This window comes from Bubalus kerabau, chromosome 20, assembly GCF_029407905.1.
Source record: "Bubalus kerabau isolate K-KA32 ecotype Philippines breed swamp buffalo chromosome 20, PCC_UOA_SB_1v2, whole genome shotgun sequence".
NCBI classification, from domain to species: domain Eukaryota; kingdom Metazoa; phylum Chordata; class Mammalia; order Artiodactyla; family Bovidae; genus Bubalus; species Bubalus kerabau.
In genome coordinates, this window is record NC_073643.1 from 3,348,121 (window position 1) to 3,371,303 (window position 23,183).

At 40.9% G+C, this 23,183-nt stretch overlaps 1 protein-coding gene across 2 annotated transcripts in view; it reads right to left on the reverse strand.

Annotated features, from left to right (window-relative positions):
- Nucleotides 1-242: 242 nt before the first annotated feature.
- The window catches only part of NEK10 (NIMA related kinase 10), a 116,664-nt gene continuing 93,723 nt past the window's right edge, over nt 243-23,183 (reverse strand). The window contains exons 13-23 of one of the 2 annotated variants that reach the window (XM_055557627.1): nt 22,908-23,047; nt 21,969-22,030; nt 19,998-20,075; nt 18,121-18,185; nt 10,102-10,204; nt 9,880-10,008; nt 9,187-9,324; nt 5,138-5,183; nt 2,873-2,994; nt 2,628-2,730; nt 243-554 (exon numbers count right to left, since the gene is read on the reverse strand). In XM_055557627.1, the coding sequence (XP_055413602.1) occupies nt 295-554; nt 2,628-2,730; nt 2,873-2,994; nt 5,138-5,183; nt 9,187-9,324; nt 9,880-10,008; nt 10,102-10,204; nt 18,121-18,185; nt 19,998-20,075; nt 21,969-22,030; nt 22,908-23,047 (1,246 nt within the window). In that variant the 3' untranslated portion in view covers nt 243-294. Of the gene's footprint in view, nt 555-1,973; nt 2,248-2,627; nt 2,731-2,872; nt 2,995-5,137; nt 5,184-9,186; nt 9,325-9,879; nt 10,009-10,101; nt 10,205-18,120; nt 18,186-19,997; nt 20,076-21,968; nt 22,031-22,907; nt 23,048-23,183 lie in introns of those variants that run through there. The other variant, XM_055557628.1, reaches the window with a different exon arrangement.

Below are 23,183 nucleotides of genomic sequence, written 5' to 3' on the forward strand. Positions count from 1 at the left end.
TAAGAATTACTTAAAATAAGTTTAGACAGAAAATAAATCAGACTACTACAATAAAAGATTAACCTCAATGTATTTAAATGTAAGAAAATGGGACATAGCATTGGCTAGACTCAGAAAATATGGTCTGAAAAATCACCTTTAGAAAGATTAAATAGATCTATTAAACTATTAAGCATCTGTTTAATAGTATTTATACACACACACACACACACACACACACACACACATACTGTTTGGTATGAAATTCAAACACACAATTTATCATAATCCTTATTAATTTATAAATTAAAATATCTACAAGCATACAAACATTAAATAGTAAAAATTTTTAAAGAAGAAGTGAAGTTGATCAGTTGTGTCCGACTCTTTCCGACCCCATGGACTGTAGCCTACCAGGCTCCTCCATCCATGGGATTTTCCAGGCAAGAATACTGGAGTGGGTTGCATTTCCTTCTCCAGGAGATCTTCACAACCCAGGGATTGAACCCGGGTGTCCCACATCATAGGCAGATGCCCTACTGTCTGAGCCACCAAGGAAGTCCTAAAAAAAGATTCTTAAGGAAACACAAGTACAATTCATAAAAAGAAAACAGTAAAAAGCTTATGATAAACAAAATTATAATTAACTTCTAGATTAAGTAAATTAAATGTGTATCCAAGATGAAGAGTCACAATTATTTGACCTGATCACGTATATCGCAAAGCATTGTCTTGAAATATTACCAAGTAAGTTTGCACTGAAGATTTTGATAGAGCTTCTGTGTGGGGATTTTTTTAAACTAATGTAGCATGGTCTAACAAAAAAAAAATCTGGACAATGAATCTAATTGTTGTTACTGAGGATGTGGTTATGGTAAAAGCCTACATTTGAAATTGCCTTCACGAGGAATCCGATTCTTCCCAAACTAAGAGACTCAGCTTTAAAACATTGTCAAATCTCTTTCAGGTTTCCCAGGTCGTGCTAGTGGTAAAGAACCCTCCTGCCAACGTAGGGAGACACAGATTCAATTCCTGGGTCAGGAAAATGCCCTGGAGGAGGGCATGGCAACCCATTCCAGTTTTCTTGCCTGGAGAATCCATGGACAGAGGAGTTTGGCAGGCTCGATCCAAAGGTTGCAAAGAGTTGAACACAACTGACAAAACTTAGCACACATGCAAGCAGGTACGCACAAATGTCTGTCACATCAGTAAAATTTAGGAGAGGATCTCCTAAGTTGGGTGCCTGAAGCAATTCACTAGGCAGGGGAGGGGTGGATAATACCAAAATCTCTATCTTGAATTTTAATGCACCCCTTTGCATGTTATTTCTGTTGACGTCATGCACTATAGAATAATTATACAGTGATATGTGTATAGCATTTATAAATAAGCATACATATATTGCCCCTTCATGGATCACAGCCTTGTCATGGCAAAGGTGCTGGCATAACTGAATGAAGCTATGAGGCTAGGAGTCACCAAGATGGATGGGTCATACTGAAGAGTTTGGACAAACAAAATGCTGTCCACTGGAGAAGGAAATGGAACCCACTCCAGCTGGAGAGTATGAAAAGGCAAAAAGATATGATGCTGGAAGATGAGATCCCCAGGTTGGAATGTATCCAATACCTTCCAACCAATACTGGGGAAGAGTGGAGGGCAATTACTAGTGAGTGATGGTTATATATTAATACCATCACTGACTCAATGGACATGAATTTGAGCAAACTCTAGGAGATAGTGGAGGACAGAGGAACCTGACACGTTATAGTCCATGGGGTCACAAAAAGTCAGACATGACAGTTACTGGGCAACAATAACAACAACAATACACATATCAGCAGTGTGTTATCAAAAGAATTTACTAATGGAAGGTCACGATCACAAATATTTCCAGAACACTGATTTAGCTATTTCTCCCTACTTGTAGTGGGCGAACCACTCGAGTAGCTAGTGTTCGTAAGTGAAGAGGACACAGGAAAGGTAATATATCATTCTAAGCTAAAAAGCTCATTTTATGATTGAGAAATTACAACTATGGGGAAAAAAACTAAGTTTCTCACTTGCAAAAATGTATATAACATTAGGATAACCTGCTACATTTGAAGATACTGTGGTATAAAGTAAACATGTTGAAGTATACAAATGGCTAGATTTTTTACAGTCCTTGATACGTTTATTGGTCACCCATGTCACAGGCTATGTTAAAACAGTACAATAATGTGTTTATGTGGTAGTCATAAAAGCCTTTGTTGATGAAGAAGTATGCTACAGAAAGAAAGAAAAAAAAAAACCTAGAAACCATTGATTTAGGAATTAAAGGCTCCAGCATTCTAAGAGTATTTTATTCTCTCATACTGAGAACTTCAAGAACATCAAGAACTTCACTAGTCACTGTCCACTATAGTATCCACTAGTCCACACAGGGATACTTAAATTAACTAAAAGTTAGTAGAATTTAAAATTCATATCCTCAGTCACAGTAGCCACATTTCAAGTGCCCAATAGCCACACGTGGCCAGTGGCTGCTGGACTGGAAAACACAGACAGAGAATGCACCTATCGGTGTGGGAAGTTCTGTCCAACTACTCTGCCCTAGAATAATATTCAGAGACTCTCAAGCTGAAACTTTCCGATTGAATACTTACTGACAGTCACTCTGTCCTTGTCCCCCAGCATGATGTTGTTCGGCGTCAGGTCTCTATGGATGATCCTCTTCTCCTTGTGCAAGTACCGAAGAGCCAAGCACAGCTGTAAATGGCAAACAACAAGCAAAGGTTGCTTCCGTGCTATACACGGACAGACCGCCACTCACAACCACTGCACACACCTCTGGGAGATCAGCTGAGACCTTTACTGTTTCATAGGGAAAGTTAATGAAGATGAACGATACCTGTATAAATATTTTCCATAGTCTCTCTTCAGCAAAATGATGTCGTTTTTCCTTCAAAGAACTGAAATGCTCTCCAAGAGGGGCCCCTTCTATAAGTTCCATAACTATATACAGCCTATCATCTATATATGAAAAAAGAAACGGTAATAGAAAATTAAACTCAATATAGACATTTTGAAAGAACTTATGAATTAGAATCCAAGCTTCCCAGTGGGTGTTCAGGGCACACACATCACAGAAGAGTTAGGGACGTGGTTTCACTCAGCTGGAAGGTCAGGGGCCAGGGGGCTCTGGGGGCCACTGTATCTCTTTCAACTACAGGCAGCCGCCTAGCATCAGTTTGGGCTGGCAAATGTTATCATTTTCTGCGTATACCAGGATGTAGAAGGGCTGAGGACCACCAAAGAGAAGCAAATACTCCCATCACAGAGAATTCCCTGAAGAACAGGTAAACCCACCTCTCTCAGTGGTCTAAAATTTACACTTAAACTAAACTAGACATTCAGAAAAATGTTTTAAATCTATTTTTCTTCAGCCTCATACATTTACCTTACAGTGTTTTACAGTGAAATCACATCATGGTTTAGAAATAAGCGCATTGGATATACCACCCATGATGGAAAATCTCAGCCCCTGACAAGGACTGAGAAAGCTGGCCTTCTCCAGATTGCAGCTGATGGACCCCAGGAATCTCATAACTGACTGGTTTTGCCTCTTTTCTTTGGATGTTAAGAAACAGAAGTAAATTCTACTTTCTCCTCCAAAACTAATATGGAACTATCAACAACAGTATGTGATATGTATCTTCTGTAATGTTTTGGCTGTATGTAAAATATGTATGGGCTTCCCAGGTAGCTCAGTGGTAAAGAATTTGTCTGCCAATGCGGAGATGCAGGTTCAATCCCTGGGTCAGGAAGATCCCCGGGAGTAGGAAATGGCAACCCACTTCAGTATTCTTGCCTGGGAAATCCCATGGACAGAGGGGCCTGTCCGTGGGGTCACAAAGAGTCAGACACAACTGAGTGACTAAACAACAAGAACTAACTTTAGCTTTATTTTTAATTTTCTCACCTTCTATTTCCTTTTATCATGATTTCCTAATCTATTTCAACATATTTTATGTATTTTTAAATTTACTTTCAATTCTTTTCAGAAGTAGTCACGTTATTTTGTTTTCAAATTAAAGTTAATGGTATCACTTCAGCATAAGTCAGAAGCCAGTGTAGACCTCTTTATGATGGGATGTGCACTAAATTACAGGAAATTATTCTAATATCAAGAACAAATGGCCAAGGGAGCTGGATTTGCTGTAGGTTTCACCACTCAGTTCCTCTGAGTCAACCGAGGATGGGAAAACTCGTAACACTGCCAGGTTTGTACAGCAGCAGCACGGATAGGGGCCTCCCAGGTGGCGCTAGCAGTGAAGAGCCCGCGGCTAATGCAGGAGGCATGAGACATGGGTTCAATCCCTGGGTAGGGAAGATCCCTTGGAAGAAGAAATGGCATTCCAGTTTTCTTGCTGGGGGAATCCTGTGAACAGAGGAGCCTGGAGGGCTATAGTCCATGGGGTGGCAAAGAGTCAGACACAACTGAGGATCTGAGCACAAGCACAGACAAAGAGGCAGTGAGGAAGCCCCTTCATGTGGAGACTTATTTTGAAATTTCACAAGTGAAGCACATCAGGTCTATTAAAATATATATTGCTTCAGTCAAAAGTTCTATTGTTTTTAAAAACAAGTGACTGGGTTTGGTTTTATCTCAACGTTTTGATTCTGCATTCCATCATCCTAAAGATGATGCAGTCAGGGTTCCATCGCCACCTTGTGGCAATTACTTGAACTTCAAGAGAAAGAAACCTCAAACACCCAGCCCAATTTGTTTGAGGGGAAGAGGGTGGAAAAAATCATCTGATTTAATTAAAAAAAAAAAACAAACTTTTTATTTTTTTCTTAAAGAAGCCACCATCCTTTAGTTTTATTTTCTCCTGATCCTACTAAAGGCTTTTTGTATATGAAAATAGCAATAATTAGTATTTTGGTTGGTTCGTGCAATCTTATATATAGAGATCTAAGTATTTTATAAGTATATTTTGATCTTTGACTATCAGTGTTTCACTGATCAAGACAGTGATGAAAAATATCAACTATCATACATATAACAAAGGTAGAGAAAAGAGTTGATTAAGCTTCTTTTGTAACATTCTTTAAAAAAATATGTAAGTAACATAGATACTTTATTAGAAATATCACGAAAACTCATACTTACTTTCCAGAAATGTTTTATAATAGCGTACAACGTTTGGATGATAAAGCTATAAGAAAATAAATAACAAACATTACACATACTTCAAAATATAAACTTGTTTTCACAATTTAGTTGGACTCATATTTGAAAACAACAAAGAAATTATCCTGTTTACATTTATTTATACAAAAGCATTTCAAAATATCATCTAATTTTTCATGATTCTTTTTTATTTGCTGCTTACAAAACTATTCTGAAAACAGCAATCTCCTATATAGCCTTATAAAATAGCAATAAAAACTGGTTGTGCTTTCTCACTTAACTAAAATGGAGGATTATAGAACTGGAAGCTATCTTAAGAATTCATTTAACACTCCCTGTTCCAATACCACAAACAGATTGCATCCAGGAGAAAACTGAAATGAAACAATTAACTTTGAACACATTTATCTATGCTCTTAATCTCTCTCTGCCACTTAAATATTTATATACACTGGGTCTATTTACACGACTCATGTCTTTCTATGCTCTCCAAAATGATTAGTGTGAAACTAATGGTAAAGAATCCACCCACAATGCAGGAGACCCGGGTTCAATCCCAGGGTTGGGAAGATTCCCTGGAGAAGGGAATGACAACCCGCTCCAGTATTCTTGTCTGGAGAATCCCATGGACAGAGGAGCCTGGCAGGCTACAGTCCATGGGGCTGCAAAGGGCTGACATGACTGAGCGACTAATATTTTCACATCAAAATAATAATGAGCTATTAATCTCATTAAAATTATAAGAATAATTGCCCATGTCTCCCTCCTTGAACAAACTTAGGGCAGACTCCTCTGGGTGATCCCCTGGACCAGGCCTCCTCTCCTTGGCCTGCAGTGTTTTAGCGAGAATCCTGCTCAGTTAGTTTAGTGGGAATCTTGCACTCTTGATATCCAGTCAAGTTCTTCACCCCTCATCTTTGTGATCTGATCAAGTTTTTCTTCCCCAACCTGATAACTAACCAATTTTCCATTCTTTGACACCCCCAGCCCTGACTTTTAGTTGTAAGTCCCCCGTCATGCCTCTCCTGTTGAGAGCTGAGTTGAATCTCTCTCCTCTCTTGCAATAGTTTGACTTCTATTGCAGTGGTCCTGAATAAAGTTTTCCTTGTGGTTTAAAAGTTCTGATTGCATTACTCTCTCCATTTGTCCCACCCCCACCTTGTCTCCCCACTGCCTGTGTCTATAAGTCTGTTTTCTATGTCTACATGTCCACTGTTATCCTGTAAACAGGTTCATCAGTACCATCTTCCTAGTTCAAGTTGAAAACTGGTGGCAATTAGCTGTATGATTCAAGAAACTCAAACTGGGGCTCTGCCCTCATAGCTCAGTAGATAAAGTATCTGTCTGCAGTGCAGGAGACCCGGGTTTGATCCCTGGGTCAGCAAGATCCCCTGGAGAAGGAAATGGCTACCCACTCCAGTATTCTTGCCTGGAAAATCCCATGGACAGAGGAGCCTGGTGGGCTGCAGTCCATGGGGTCGCAACTAACACTTCACTTCACTTCACTTCAACCTAGACGGGTGGAAGGGTAGGAAGTGGGAGGGAGGTTAAAGAGGGAGGAGACACATGTATACCTATGGCTGACTCAAGTTGATATATGGCAGGGGCCAACACAATATTGTGAAGCAATTTTCCTCCAGTTAAAAATAAATAAGTTTGAGGAAAAAAGTTCTCATCTTAGCTACATGTGGTGGATGTTAACTGGACTTGGTGTGGTCATCACGTCATAATATATACAAATATTGAACCATCATGTTCCCCACCTGAAACTAATCTGCTGTCATATGTCATTTATACCTCAACAAAAGGGGTCCCTGCAGGAGGGCATGGCAACCCACTCCAGTGTTCTTGCCTGGAGAATCCCATGGACAGAGGAGCCTGGCGGGCTACAGTCCAGGGGGTCACAAACAGTCAGACATGACTGAGCAGGCATGCACTCCAAAAAGCGTCCAGTAAAATTTCTCTTTGGCATAGTTTACCTTAGAATGGGTGGTGGTTTAGTCACTAAGTCAAGTCGGATTCTTGTGACCCCATTGACTGTAGCCCGCCAGGCTCCTCTGTCCATGGAATTTTCCAGGCAAGAATACTGGAGTGGGTTGCCATTTCCTTCTCCAGGGGATCTTACCAACACAGGAACTGAACCTATGTCTCCTACATTGCAGACTTAGAATATGACACAGAAATTCTATAAGGGATAATTTTCCAAAAGAATACTAAGTTTTTGTGGTTGTTTATTTACAATTTGAGTTTCTAAGTAAACTGGAGTTTGTTTCATCTCAGAACAGTCCGTGGTACATCGTAGATGTCTTGTATCTTTCTCTAGCCTTTCTTCTTGCCATTTCACAGGAGAGTCCTCTGGCTGTCCACCGAAACCTGCCCTCACGCTGCTCCATCCCATCAGGTGGTAGCAGGATGCACTTCCCACCACAGGTCACAACTCTCTGTTTCTCCTGCAGCCCTGAGGGAGCTTATCACTCAGCTCTCCCCAGTGGAGAGTGAGGGGAGCCCACTGTCTGAACACAAAATGCAGGGCGCACCACCTTGGTGGCTGCAATGGGAGAGGAGGAGCAGGTCCCTGCCTGACCACATGGAGCAGAGCAATGCATCTGGACTGGCAGGAAGATGAAGCCCCTACATGGAGAGGCCTCACCTTCAAGCCCATATATCAATACTTTGGGGCGTCTTTGTTACTACAACTCAGTACTAACATTAACAAATCCATTCTCCCACTCTAGTCCCACTTCTCCCACTCCTGTCTGCCACCACCGCCTCCTTTTTGACCTCAACTTGCTGCCTCTCCTTAGTTTAAGCCCATGGTGATAGCACAGTCCTACAGTCTTTTTTTTTTTTTTTAATTTTATTTTATTTTTAAACTTTACATAACTGTATTAGTTTTGCCAAATATCAAAATGAATCTTGAGCTCTCTCAAAGTTCAAGCAGAAGCCTCCTACGGCCCCGCCCTTACGACTTCTTTTCTTAGAAGATATCCTAAAACCACTAGTTTACCTCATCAACTACCAAGTGGCCAGCAGGTTTCAAATTCAAATAACATGTGACTAGGGAAGCAAAAGAGCCATGTTCTTGACCTAGCTCACTGGCTAGACTGTGTTCAGATTTGGATTCAAGGAGATCAAACCAGTCAATCCTAAAGGAAATCAACTCTGAGTATTCATTGGAAGGATTGATACTAAAGCTGAAGCTCCAATTCTTTGGCCACCAGATGCGAAGAGCTGACTAATTGGAAAAGACCCTGATTCTGGGAAAGACTGAGGCCAGGAGGAGAAGGGGGCAACAGAGGATGAGATGTTTAGATAGCATCACTACCTCAACGGACATGAGTTTGAGCAAACTCCAGGAGAGATCGTGAAGGACAGGGACTGAAGAACAACAAACAGCCATGAACTGATAGGTCTCCCCAGGAGTTACAAACAAACAGCATTCACAGTGAACAAAACAAAGAAAGCTGAAGAAGAAGCCAGTGTGTTCATTGATGACAAAATCCCATTTCTCTCTGACAAGTTTATTCTTTCTCCTAAACAGACCTTCATGATACTTAATTAAGTTGTTAACACTATGTTAGAATATTCTGCTCATGCCAATAAATAATAACCCAACTTGAAAATCCACAGTTTAGATTAAATAACCCATATTTGAGGAATGTCAACAACTTGGTTTCATTTGACAAAAATCTGGGAAGTCTTAGTCATACTCTTATGCACATAATGAAGTAACCAAATATACTTCAACATAATAAGAAGGAAGTGGATATGCTTTCTCATACATTATGCATTCTGGGCTGTGAACTCAACTGTTCTGCATTCCTGGCCCTGATGTAGTTATAACCCCATATACTGTCTGTGGTTCAATGTCAAGCCTTAGGAGAAAACTTGGTGATTGATATCACCTCAGGGCCAATTATTTTAAACAGAACTAGTTCCTACACAGCGTGGACAGGAACAGCACATGAACTCTACTTTTTGGATGACATTTATTTAAGGAAAACATCTTTGTAAGCAAAACCATTTACCTGCTCTTTAATTATGGTTAATTCAGAAACAATATTCCTTACACTGCTGTCTCGGTCTTTTTTATCTTTTCCAAATGCTGGGTTATGTAAGTTGACCTCTTTCATTGCTAACAGATTTTGACCACTGCGCTTTCTAACCTAAGATAAATGAGACAAAGAGAGAGAGACAATGGAAGAGAGGAAGAAAGTGATTACTACAGATTAATAAGGTCACATGATTAAGCCAAGTCATTTAAATTAGTTATATAACTTTAAAAATTCAATTCGAATTTACACTAAGCTCAGCTCTAAAAAAATTTTTATCAATCTCTCCTGGATCAGGTTATCGTATTTCGCAGGATTTTACTGGATAAGTACAGAAACACCGGTGTGAATTTGGAGAATGTGTCATGCATTAGGACAAGCCATTTTGACTATGTGCGTGAATTTGGAGAATGTGTCATGCATTAGGACAAGCCATTTTGACTATGTGCGTGAGGGATCAATGATACCTTTTATCTTCAAAGGTCAGTGGCCAGTTTCCAGAGCTGAGAGTGAGATATATCAGTGCAGCCGTCTCTTGGACAAAAATCATTCTGCTTTTTATTTCTACCTGCTCACCAACAAGCGCTCCAATTCACGTGTATGTGAGTGTGCAGGGGGACATGCAACTTGTTTGGAAACATCGGAAATGCTGTTTGAGGGCAAGATCACCTTGTAAACACAGCCAAAAGCTCCACTGCCGAGATGATCCAAAATCGCATAGTTGCCTATATATTTCGAAGGAGCTTTATTCTGATTAATGCTTTCAACATTTTCAGCAATTTGCTTTAGTTCATCCTCCTAACCAAAAAATGAAAAGGAAACAGGTCACTAGGCTAAGCACGTCCTAACCACATGGCAGCCTGCCAAATTAGTTTAAAAGTCAAGACTTACCACTAATAAATTCAACTTTGATACTAATTCTTCATAAGCACTGATATCACGAACATAATGTCCTATATCAATGAAGGTCTCAAACAGGTCGGTGGGGAAAAGTCTACAGAGAAAAATGCATACACATACTTCATATAGGAGTTGGAAAGTCTGGCCTGTTCCTTCCCTTTTGGATCTGGTGCACTCATAGGTCAATTACATTAAATATACTGGCCAACAAATGGGGGAAATAATGCTTACCAACTTATCCCACAAAAATAAACTAGAGACACATGTCTCAGGGGGTAAGGAAAAGTAACTGGAAAGGAAAGTTCCAGATATCTGCTGCACCACCCTGCGCTTATAGTTAGGAACACTGGACTGCACAGTTAACAGTGTAAGAGAGTGCGTCTCATGTTATGTGCTTTTTGCCACAATAAAACAAATAGATATGATACAGATTTTACAGAAATTTTATTTGTAAGACATTTGGGGGTATGGTATCAAACATAGTAGGAATGGATGCTTACTGGATGTTTACTGAACACAGGGCACTTTCACAAATGCCGTTTGAGTCAGTCCTCATATTAACCCGAGGAGGTAAATGTTAACCTAACTCTTGAATGTTTTATTAAAACAAAGTTAAAATACAGATGAATAAAAATGAAGATATTTATGCATCATTTCCAAGCTACTGGTTTCAAGGGTTTAGGTTTATTAAAATCTTTTAAGTCCACCGATATGATTTGTTGTTGTTATTGTTCAGCCACTAAGTCCTGTCTGATTCTTTTCAACCCCATGGACTGCAGCATATCAGGCTCTTCTGTCCTCCACTATCTTCCAGAGTTTGCTTAAATTCATATCCATTGAGTTGGTGATGCTATCTAAATATCTCATCCTCTGCTGCCCCCTTCTCCTTTTTCTTTCCATCTTTCCCAGCATCAGAGTCTTTTCCAATAAGTTACCTCTTTGCACTGGTGGTCAAAGTATTGGAGCTTCAGCTTCAGCATCAATCTTCCAATGAATATTCAAGGTTGATTTCCTTTAAGATTGGCTGGTATGATCTCCTTGCAGTCCAAGGGACTCTCAAGAGTCTACTCCAGCATCACAATTTGAAATCATCAGTTCTTTGGCACTCAGCCTCCTTTATGATCCAACTCTCACATCCACAACTACTGGAAAAATCATAGCTTTGACTATATGGACCTTTGTCAGCAAAGTGATGTCTCGGATTTTTAATATGCTGTCTAGGTTTGTCATAACTTTCCTTCCAAGGAGAAAGCATCTTTTAATTTCATGCCTGCAGTCACCATCCGCAGTGATTTTGGAGTCCAAGATAATAAAATCTGCCACTGCTTCCACTTTTTCCCCATTGATTTGCCATGAAGTGATATGACCAGACACCACGATCTTAGATTTTTAAATGTTGAGTTTTAAGCCAGCTTTTTCACTCTCCTCTTTCACTTTCATCAAGAAGCTCTTTAGTTCTTCACTTTCTGCCATTAGAGTGATATCTTCTGTGTATCTGAGCTTGCGGATATTTCTCTCAGCAATCTTGATTCCAGCTTGTGTTTCATCCAGCCTGGTATTTCACATGATGTACTTTGTATATAAGTTAAATAAGCAAGGTGACAATATACAGCCCTGACGTACTCCTTTCTCAATTTTGAACCGGTCCATTGTTCCATATTCAGTTCTACCTGTTGCTTCTTGACCTGCATACAGGTTTCTCAGGTGACAGGTAAGGTGGTCTGGTATTTCCATCTCTTTAACAGTTTTCCACAGTTTTCTGTGATTCACAGAGTCAAAGCTTTTAAGGTAGTCAATGAGGCAGAAGTAGATGGTTTACTGGAACTCCCTTGCTTTTTCCATGATCCAATGAATGCTGGCAAATTGATCTCCAGTTCCTCTGCCTCTTCAAAACCCAGTTTGTATATGTGGAAGTTCTCAGTTCACATACTGCTAAAGCCTAGCTTGAAGGATTTTGAGAATAACCTTCCTAGCATGTGAAATGAGTATAACTGTCTGGTAATTTGAACATTTTTTGGCATTGCCATTCTTTGGGATTAGAATGAAAACCAACCTTTTCCACTGCTGTGACCACTGCTGAGTTTTCCAAATTTGCTGATACATCGAGTGCAGCACTTTAACAGCATCATATGTTAGGCTTTGAAATAGCTCAGCTGAAATTCTATCACCTACACTAGCTTTGTTCGTAGTAATGCTTCCTAAGGCCCACTTGACTTTACATCCCAGGATGTTTGGCTTTAGGTCAGTGACCATGCCATCATGGTTAAGACCTTTCTTGTATAATTCGTCTTGTATAATTAGTCTGTGCCACCTCTTCTTAATCTCTTCCGATTGTTAGAAGAGATTAATTTCTTCTAACTGTTAATCTCTTCTAATTAATCTCTTCTAATCTCTTCTAACTTAATCTCTTCTTACTGTTCCTGTCCTTATTATGCCCATCTGTGCATGAAATTTTCCCTTGATATCTCTCATTTTCTTGAAGAGATCTCTGGTCTTACCCGTTCTATTGTTTTCATCTATTTCTTTGCATTGTTCTTTAAGAAGCCCTTCTTATCTCTCCTTGCTATTCTCTGGAACTCTGCATTCAGCTGGGTATATCTTTCCCTTTCTCCCTTACCTTTCACATCTCTTCTTTCCTTGGCTATTTGTAAAGCCTCCTCACACAGTCACTTTGCCTTCTTGCACTTCTTTTTGTTTAGCATGCTTTTGGTCACTGCCTCCTGTACAGTTTTACAAACCTCCATCCATAGTTTTTCAGGTACTCTGTCTACCAGATCTAGTCCCTTGAATCTATTCATCACCTCCACTGTATAATAATAAGGGATTTGATTTAGATCATACTTGAATGGCCTTGTAGTTTTCCCTACTTTCTTAAATTTAAGGCTGAATTTTACAATATGGATTCATGACCTGAGTCACAGTCAGCTCCAGGTCTTGTTTTTACTGACTGTATAGGGCTTCTCTATCTTGGGCTGCAGAAAACATAATCTGTTTTTGGTACTGACCATCTGGTGATTTACAGCCTTGAAATAAAAGGTTATAATGAATAAATATATATAATAGAATAATAATAATGAATAATGGTGACCACAGCCATGAAATTAAAAGATGCTTGTTCCTTGGAAGGAAAGCTATGGCAAACCTAGACAACATAATAAAAAGCAGAGATATCACTTTGCCAACAAAGGTCAATATAATCAAAGCTGATTTTTCCAGTAGTCATGTAGGGATGTGAGAGTTGGACCATAAAGAATGCTGAACATTGAAGAATTGATGCTTTTGAATTGTGGCACTGGAGAAAACTCTTGAGAGTCCCTTGGACAACAAGGAGATCAAACCAGTCAGTCTTAAAGGAAATCAACCTTGAATATTTATTAGAAGACTGGTGCTAAAGCTGAAGCTCCGATACTTTGATCACTTGATGTAAAGATCCAACTCACTGGAACAGACCCCGATACTGGGAATGACTGAGGGCAGGAAGAGAAGGGGTGACAGGGGATGAGAAGTGTGGGTGGCATCGTCAACACAATGATGGGAGGGAGGGAACACAGCTCCGCCCATCAACAGATTTTTGGATTAAAGATCTACTGAGCATGGCCCCACCCATCAGAACAAGACCCAGTTTCCCCCACAGTCAGTATCTCCCATCAGGAAGCTTCCATAAGCCTCTTATACTTATCCTTCAGAGGGCAGACAGAATGAAAACCACAATCACAGAAAACTAATCAAACTGATCACATGGACCACAGCCTTGTCTAACTCGGTGAAACTATGAGCCATGCCATGTAGGGTCACCCAAGATGGACGGGTCATGGTAGAGAGTTCTGACAAAATGTGGTCCACTGGAGAAGGGAATGGCAAACCACTTCAGTATTCTTCCCTTGAGAACCCCATGGACGGTATGAAAAGGCAAAAAGATAGGGAACTGAAAGATGAACTCCCCAGGTCTGTAGGTGCCCAATAAGCTAGTGGAGAAGAGTGGAGAAATAACCCCAGAAAGAATGAAGAACAGAGCCAAAGCAAAAACAACACCCAGTTGTGGATGTGACTGGTGATGGAAGCAAAGTGTGACTCTGTAAAGAACAATATTGCATAGAAACCTGGAATGTTAGGGCCATGAATCAAGGTAAATTGGAAGTGGTCAAACAGGAGACGGCAAGAGTGAACACTGACATTTTAGGAATCAGTGAACTAAAATGGACTGGAATGGGCAAATTTAACTCAGATGACCATTATATCTACTACTGTGGGCAAGAATCCCTTAGAAGAAATGGAGTAGCCCTCATAGTCAACAAAAGAGTCCAAAATGCAGTACTTGGGTGCAACCTCAAAAATGACAGAATGATCTCTGTTCATTTCCAAGGCAAACCAATCAATATCACAGTAATCCAAGTCTATGCCCCAGCTAGTAATGCTGAAGAAGTTGAAGTTGAATGGTTCTATGAAGACCTACAAGACCTTCTAGAACTAACACCCAAAAAGGATGTCCTTTTCATCATAGGGGACTGGAATGCAAATGTGGGAAGTCAAGAGATACCTGGAGTAACAGGCAAGTTTGGCCTTGGATTAAAAAATGAAGCAGGGAAAAGGCTAACAGAGTTTTGCCAAGAGACTGCACTGGTCATACCAAACACCCTCTTCCAACAACACAAGAGAAGACTCTACACATGGACATAACCAGATGGTCAATACTGAAATCAGATTGATTATATTCTTTGTAGCCAAAGAGGGAGAAGCTCAATATAGTCAGCAAAAACAAGGCCAGGAGCTGACTGTGGCTCAGATCATGAACTCCTTATTGCCAAATTCAGACTTTAAATTGAGGAAAGCAAGGAAAACCACTACGACCTAAATCAAATCCCTTACAATTACACAGTGGAAGTGAGAAATAGATTCAAGGGATTAGATCTGACAGACAGAGTGCCTGAAAAACTATGGATGGAGGTTCATGACATTGTACAGGAGGCAGGGATCAAGACCATCCCCAAGAAAAAGAAATACAAAAAGGCAAAATGGTTGACTGAGGAGGTCTTACAAATAGCTGAGAAAATAAGATAAGCTAAAGGCAAAGGAGAAAAGGAAGGATATAAGCATCTGAATGCAGAGTTCCAAAGAATAGCAAGGAGAGATAAGAAAGCCTTCCTCAGTGATCAATGCAAAGAAATAGAGGAAAACAATAGAATAAGGAAGACTAGAGATCTCTTCAAAAAAATCAGAGATACCAAGGGAACATTTCATGAAAAGATGGGCACAATAAAGGACAGAAATGGTATGGACCTAACAGAAGCATAAAATATTAAGAAGAGGTGGCAAAAATACACAGAAGAACTAGACAAAAAATATCCTCATGACCCTGATAACCATTATGGTGTGATCACTCACCCAGAGTCACACACCCTGGAATGTGATGTCAAGTGGGCCTTAGGAAGCATGACTACGAACAAAGCTAGTGGAGGTGATGGAATTCCAGGTGAGCTATTTCAAATCCTAAAAGATGATGCTGTGAAAGTGCTGCATTCAATATGTCAGCAAATCTGGAAAACTCAGCAGTGGCCACAGGACTGGAAAACGTCAGCTTTCATTCTAATCCCAAAGAAAGAAAATGCCAAAGAATGTTCAAACTACTGCACAATTGCACTCATCTCACATGCTAGTAAAGTAATGCTCAAAATTCTCCAAGCCAGGCTTCAACAGTACGTGAACCACAAACTTTCAGATGTTCAAGCTGGTTTTAGAAAAGGCAGAGGAACCAGAGATCAGATTGCCAACATCCGTTGGATCATCAAAAAAGCAAGAGAGTTTCCAGAAAAACATCTAGTTCTGCTTTATTGACTACGCCAAAGCTTTTGACTGTGTGGATAACAACAAGCTGTGGAAAATTCTTAAAGAGATAGCAATACCAGACCAGACCATCTTACCCGCTTCCTGAGAAATCTGTGTGCAGGTCAAGAAGCGACAGTTAGAACTGGACATGGAACAACAGACTGGGTCCAAATTGCTAAAGGGGTATGTCAAGGCTGTATATTGTCACCCTGCTTATTTAACTTTTATGCAGAGGACATCATGCAAATGCCAGCTGAATGAAACACAAGCTGCAATCAAGACTGCAAGGAGAAATATCAATAACCTCAGATATGCACATGACACCACCCTTATGGCAGAAAGTGAAGAAGAACTAAAGAGCCTCTTGATGAAAGTGAAAGAGGAGAAAGAAAAAGTTGGCCTAAAACAACATTCAGAAAACTAAGATTATGACATCCAGTCCTATCACTTCATGGCAAATAGATGGGGAAACAATGGAAACAGTGTCAGACTTTGTTTTGGGGGCTCTAAAATCACTGCAGATGGTGACTGCAGCCATGAAATAAAAAAACACTTTCTCCTTGGAAGAAAAGCTATGACCAACCTAGACAGCATATTTAAAAGCAGGGACATTACTTTGCCAACAAGGTTCATCTAGTCAAAGCTATGAAATACATACATTCCCGGTAGTCATATATGGATGTGAGCTTTGGATTATAAGGAAAGCTGAGCACCAAAGAATTGATGCTTTTGAACTGTGGTGTTGAAGAAGACTCTTGAGAGTCCCTTGGACTGCAAGGAGATCAAACCAGTCCATCCTAAAGGAAATTAGTCCTGAATATTCATTGGAAGGACTGATGTTGAAGCTGAAACTCTAATACTGTGGCCACATGATGTGAAGAGCTGAGTCACTGGAAAATACCCTGATGCTGGGAAAGACTGAAGGCAGGAGGAGCAGGGTGAAGACTGAAGGCAGGAGGAGAAGGGGATGACAGAGGATAAGATGCTTCGATGGCATCACTGTCTCAATGGACATGAGTCTGAGCAAGCTCTGGGAATTGATGATGGACAGGGAAGCCTGGCATGCTGCAGTCCATGGGGTCACAAAGAGTTGGATACAACTGAGCAACTAAACTGAAATTGACACAATGGACGTGAGTTTGTACAAATTCCAGGAGATAGTAGAGGACTGCGAAGCCTGGCATGCTGCAGTTCATGGGGTCACCTAGAGTCAGACATGACTTACTGACTGAATAACAGCAATGAATAACTAATATTTCCTTTTTCCCCTAAATGTGTCATGTAGAAATAAAGTAAAAACACAAAATGTCCCACTCTGAACAAAAGATGTTCAATTAACTCAGGGTTTTATTTCCGTTCTGGTTTATAAGAACCTGGGCCTTTGATTTGGCGACCTGCCGCCTCTCTGGCGCACAGGCCACACCTGCGGGTAACCACTGCCTGCTTCCTGAGGTGGTGGCTTTTCCGTCATGCTCGCCACACAGCCTTGTGATCCAGGGACATCCAGCTTCCCACCCTACAAATGAATTCCTATCCTATGAAGAGCATCCAGATAAGTATTTTCTCCTCTATTGATTAAAAGGCAGTGATTAGGACTTCCCTGGGGGTCCAGTGCTCGGGAGCCCATCTACCAACGAGGCGCACTCGGCTTCGATCCCTGGTCAGGAAGGATCCGACACACTGCGGGGCACGAAGCCCATGGCCCCACTCCTGAACCCGCACTCTAGAGCCTGTGCTCTGCAACGAGAGAGCAGACCCTGCTCCCCGCAACTAGAGAAAGCCTGTGCGCAGCAGCAAAGACCCAGCACAGCCAAAATGTTTTAAAAAAGGAAATGTCTAGATCAACTTTGGACATTTCTGAAGGGGCAAAAACAAGCACATGTTTTTATTTCATCACTTTAAAGGTTAATGTCTTAAAAAAGAGAGAAAAACTAAACACGGAAGCAGTCACAGGTAATGAAAAGAGGTGTGCTGATTTGATTCGTGTGCTTCCTCGTCACTCTGCAAACCTTCCGTGTTAAGATATCATTTAGGGCTGATTTGCTTTATCTGTGGATTTTAAGAAATCTGAGGACACATGGTTTGCATTTTGACTTTTTCTTTTCTTACTGTTTGCATATAAAGCAGGCCTGTGAAAACAGTTGAATCTAAAGATCACAGGTCACCCGAATTTCTCTAAACTCATACCTTTTAAACAGTGGTCTGTTTCTTTCCATACTGAAGAGAAACCTCAAGGCTCTGAATGCGTAACACTGGAAAATAGAAGGATATGTGATTCTCAAATGGTAGCTCAAGAGAGTAAAACATTTTCAGGATAGAATGATCACGAAGCGGACACTAACGCGGCTCTACAGTGAGCATGGCTGGTGCCTGTGGGAGCCACAGCTCATAACTGAAAACAGGTGACAGAAACACCAGAGTTCTTGTGTTTAAAAAGCATTTGCCCTGCGGAAGGCTAGCAGTCTGGGCCTTGTTTGATTCAGTGCCTGTTGTTAGTTCCTTTTTAGAACGTACAAAAGGAGCACAGAGACAAGAAATAAAATTCCTGTGCCGAGAAAACCAAATGTCACAAGATTTCCAGGAGCTCGAGGTTTATTTTGTTTCTAGCCTGCTACGTATGCCTCAATATTTATATAGTTTTCGTGAGAAAATAAACCCTGGAAATGATGACATATGAAAATATCCACAGGCACAGTGGACTCCAACGTGACAAATGGTTTCTTGAGTAAAGTCTAAGGCAGTCCCCAGATGGAACCATCTACAGTCACTCCCGAGAACACTCAGAAGAAGCCTGTGAGAGTTCACCAGAGAAAAATAAACACTGGAAATTCTGCAGTGCTGAGAAAAGACAGCAAGAGAGCCCCGGGCCTGCAGCTATACCTGCACCTGAGGCCACCACAAGGGTGACTAGCGTCTGCTGAATTCAAGTCTGGAATCATCTCATTAAATCAGTGATCTAAGTATAGAAAGGTCACAAACAAAACGGCCTGGAAAAGTCAGGCAGATAACAAGACAACACAAAGGAGCCTGGTGAGAAAGCAAGTGGCTATGAGAAGTGGGGAACCTGTGTGTGTCTTGGGAGAATTTCTGTAAAAATTCTTTAAAACCCTCTGATGACCTAACAGGCTGCACGTCCAGTAGAGGGTGGACTTGTCCTGTTCTGGCACAAGGTCGGGCCTCTGTGCTCCCTGAGAGACAGTCATCCCCACACCTGTGTGTTCTCAGTGGCAGCTCTGTCTGCCAGCCCACAGACACCACCACAAATTCTCTGAGGGTCTGACGATCATTCTGGGTGAGAGCCCCGAAGTCAGCTTGAAGGCAAATGTCACATTTTACTTCCTTTTCTAATGACTTGAAAAAAGGGATGAACTTCAACAGCTGCAAAGGCTTCCTCTGACTCTATTATTCCAATGTCTCGGGGAACACTTGCCCTCTGGTGTCCATATAAGATCCTGCAGAATGAGACCCCTTCTTAACCACCAGGCCCCCTCTCCCAAGGCACTCCCCCTCCTCCTCCACCCCCACACACCTGCCCTAAGCAAAGCACTCTCTAAGCTGCCAGGCTTTCGTGCTGTGTCCATGCTCTTCTCTGTGTATGCTCATCTGCTCTGGAGTAGGAGCCATGCGTGTCCACTCCACCCCTTCACTCACCCAACCAGCACCTTCTCATCTATTGAGATCCATTTTACAAGTCTGCCTTTGTAAAGGAGAAAGGCTAGCGACTGTGCTCCATGCTTAAATACAGCACATAATTTCCCACCCCACCCCCTGCCTTTTTTTGCTGATATACAAGCAATATTTTTAAAACACAGAACTTATGGATAAGCAAAAAAATATCTAAATAAAATCACCTATCTCCCTATGGAGAAATTACTATTAAATCTTTTACACTGTTTTGACAGCATTTCTTTCCATTCCAGCCTCTCTCACCAGGTATTTTTCCCTCATGGTTAGTACAAGGGACCAGTGCTAACCTACAAGTTCTAAAAATCATACCTCATTTTATCAAAATTTCCCCAGATTCCAGTAACTTGATATTAAAGAATAATAGATATGTTTCTTACCTGTAATAGATTAGTTTTTGCTGCATTCTTTTGTTTGTTTGGTAAAATTAATTTTGCTATTGTATATATACCATTTTCCTGGAAGAATAAAGATGCCATGTTATCAGTGAGCAAGAAGAAAAGAACAACTTTAAAACATTAAAGAAGAACTGTTAGTATAATTTTGGAACCATGAGTAAATATTATAGGACAATATTAAAGATGTTAAGGTAATGTGTTTAAACATCAAAGGGTATAACCACATCTTAAAATTTCAACTGTCATTAAAGATGATAACAAAGTACATCAATTAAAAGTGATTTAAATACTTTAAAAACAAAGAGTAGGAACCAAAATGTGAGCAGAGTTAAGGGATCCAAATATCTCTCTATATTTTGCATTTTAAATATAAAATTATAAAATACAATTATAATATATAAATTTATAATATATAAAATATTTCTCCCTTTATTGTTTTGTTAATTAAACAATGCATGGAGATAAATGAGTATAGAAAAGAGAAAATTAAGAGAAAATATATTTTTAAAAATGAATGCTATTTGTATAAACAATTAACCTCTTTCTAGACTTATTCTAATACAAATATACACATGGAGAAATGAACAAAATGTATTACCTTACCGGTACTTTTGTATTATCTATTAAATACATAATTTACTAAATTCTCTACGTGGACATTTATAACTGTGCAGAGTTTTACTGCCTTACTGCATTCAGTCTTTTATAAAATAATTTATTTTTAGCTGGAGGATAACTGCTTTACAATACTGTTGTAAATATTGTATTGTTGGTTTCTGCCACACATCAACATGAATCAGCCATAGGTATACACATGTCCCCTCTCTCTTGAAGCTCCCTCCCTGCTCCCACCCCATGCCACCCCTCCAGGTTGTCACAGAGGCTGTCTGAACTCCCTGCATGATACAGCAAATTCCCACTGGCTACCTATTTTACATATGGTAATGTATGTTTCCATGGCACTCTTTCAGTTTGTCCCTCCCTCTCCTTCCCCCACTGGGTCCACAAGTCTGTTCTCTGTGTCTGCATCTCCATTGCTGCCCTGCAGATAAGTTTATCAGTACCATCTTTCTATATTCCATATATATGTGTTAATATACGATATTTGTTTTTCTCTTTCTGACTTACTAGCTATTATGTGACTTAGTCTTACGGTTTCCTTGTTTTATACGTGACAAAGTCAAAGCTTAGGCGGAATACTTTTCCAGAGGCCAAGCCAGCAAGTTAACAGTAATGGGACTGAGCTTCCCCCTGCCTCACCAGCCGCCCTGACCTGCTGAACTCCTCAGGGACTCTCATCACTGCTGACCTGATCCTAACTAACATTATGAATTTATATATTTTTAAGTTGATGTATTGACCCCCCCAAAAAAAATGTTTCCTCTGTAAAATCCAACAAACAGGAAGTAACTTTTATAACAGAAACACATTAAAGGGTTGTATACAAATGTGTGTATTTATACACACACACACACATACATATGACTCTATATGTAATAAGCTGGTTACTGAATGATGCTTTGTGTGCTTTGTGAAATTAGTCCCTCAGCAATAAATATTTTTGTTTGCTGTGTTTCATCCATATGACCCCGCCATCCCACTACTGGGCATATACCCTAAATAACTTGATGTCCTCTTGGCTCATGGCATCCTGTGTGCCCCAAATTAAAGCAGTTCAGGATAGCTGTTTTAAAAAGGATAAAGAGAATGAAATAAACTGCATATAATATAAGAAATGCACACCATCAGTCAACTACATGGCAAGACTCTGAAAGCTAAGTGAGTTAACAGGGGAAGGACAAGAATATAAAATGGAATCCTACATGTTAGGTAAGATATTACAGTATTTTAAGACCACGTTGCTGGGACCACAGAGGCCATGATCTGGGACCCCAGGGCCGCCCGCAGTGGGCTCCCTGCACGGCGGCGTGGTCCCGGCGCCCGCCCTCTCACCTGCACCACCAGGTGGGCGTTGCTGTCGTCCAGCACCAGCTCCGTGAGGGCCGCACAGCAGGCTGCAATGAAAACCACCAAACACCAAGTCTTTCGTGCCCACGGCTGCAGGTGCACGGTTACACCAGCACTCTCACTCCCCGCCTCAGAGAACTTCACTGGCAGGGTCATTCCTCAAAAAACGCTAATTTTCTGGGCCTTCCCTGGTGGACCAGTGACCAAGACTCCACATTCCCATTGCAGAGGGCCCGGGTTTAAGCCCTGGCCAGGGAGCTACATCCTACATGATGCAACTAAAAACCCCGCATGCCGCAATGAAGATCAAAGATCCCGTGTGCTACAGCAAAGACCTCGTGCACCCACATAAAGAAATAATTTTTTAAAAGAGTTGGTTTTAAAACAAACACTGATTTCCCCTCTGGCACATCTCTGGGGAAAGCCAGCCGAACTGTGCTGGCCGGTGCCTGTCTTCTCCATGTAACCCAAGTGTGCGCCCACCCCAGGCCGCCTGTGCGCTGGGGGAGGTGGGCAGGCACCGTCCGCCCTGAGCCCAGCACAGGCCCTCATGGAGCAGGTGCACAGTGCCCGTCCGCGATGGTGGACAAATAGTACGGGCTTTAAATACTCTATACAAAGTAACCTTTACAGTCTGAGCAGGAACTGTTTCGGAGGGCTGATACACTAGGGCACGGAACTTGTAAGGAGGAGGGGCCAGGAGTCCAACTCCTGATTGTGCACCTGTCCAGAACACAAAGTCTGGGGTGTCGTTAACTGGCAGTTCCAACACTGGTACCAAGAAGTTTCAAGCATCCACGTGAATTTAACTTCACAGTTTTTATAGTTATAAATTGGGCCTAATTAATATTATCCTTATAATCTTAGAATAATATAAAGTCAAACAGTATCAAATAATAAAACATAATAATGTGATATAAATACCTGCTTGAAGAGAGAAAGTATTTTCTTGTATTTCCCGAGGGCTTAAATCTTCTGACAAATGAAGCTGCTGGATTCGGCCAGCCGCATTGGCACTAGACAGGCTTCCAATGGAGGAACGATCAGAAACAAAATTTCTGTCTCTGAAAAAGAAAAGTCAATGCACAGGCCGATTTACCAATGGCAGTTCACGGTCAGTGCTTTCTGGTTTCCATTTGAGAAGTCTTGCCTCTCCCAGATCATAAAGTTTTCTCCTATGTAATCTTTATTGTTTGACCT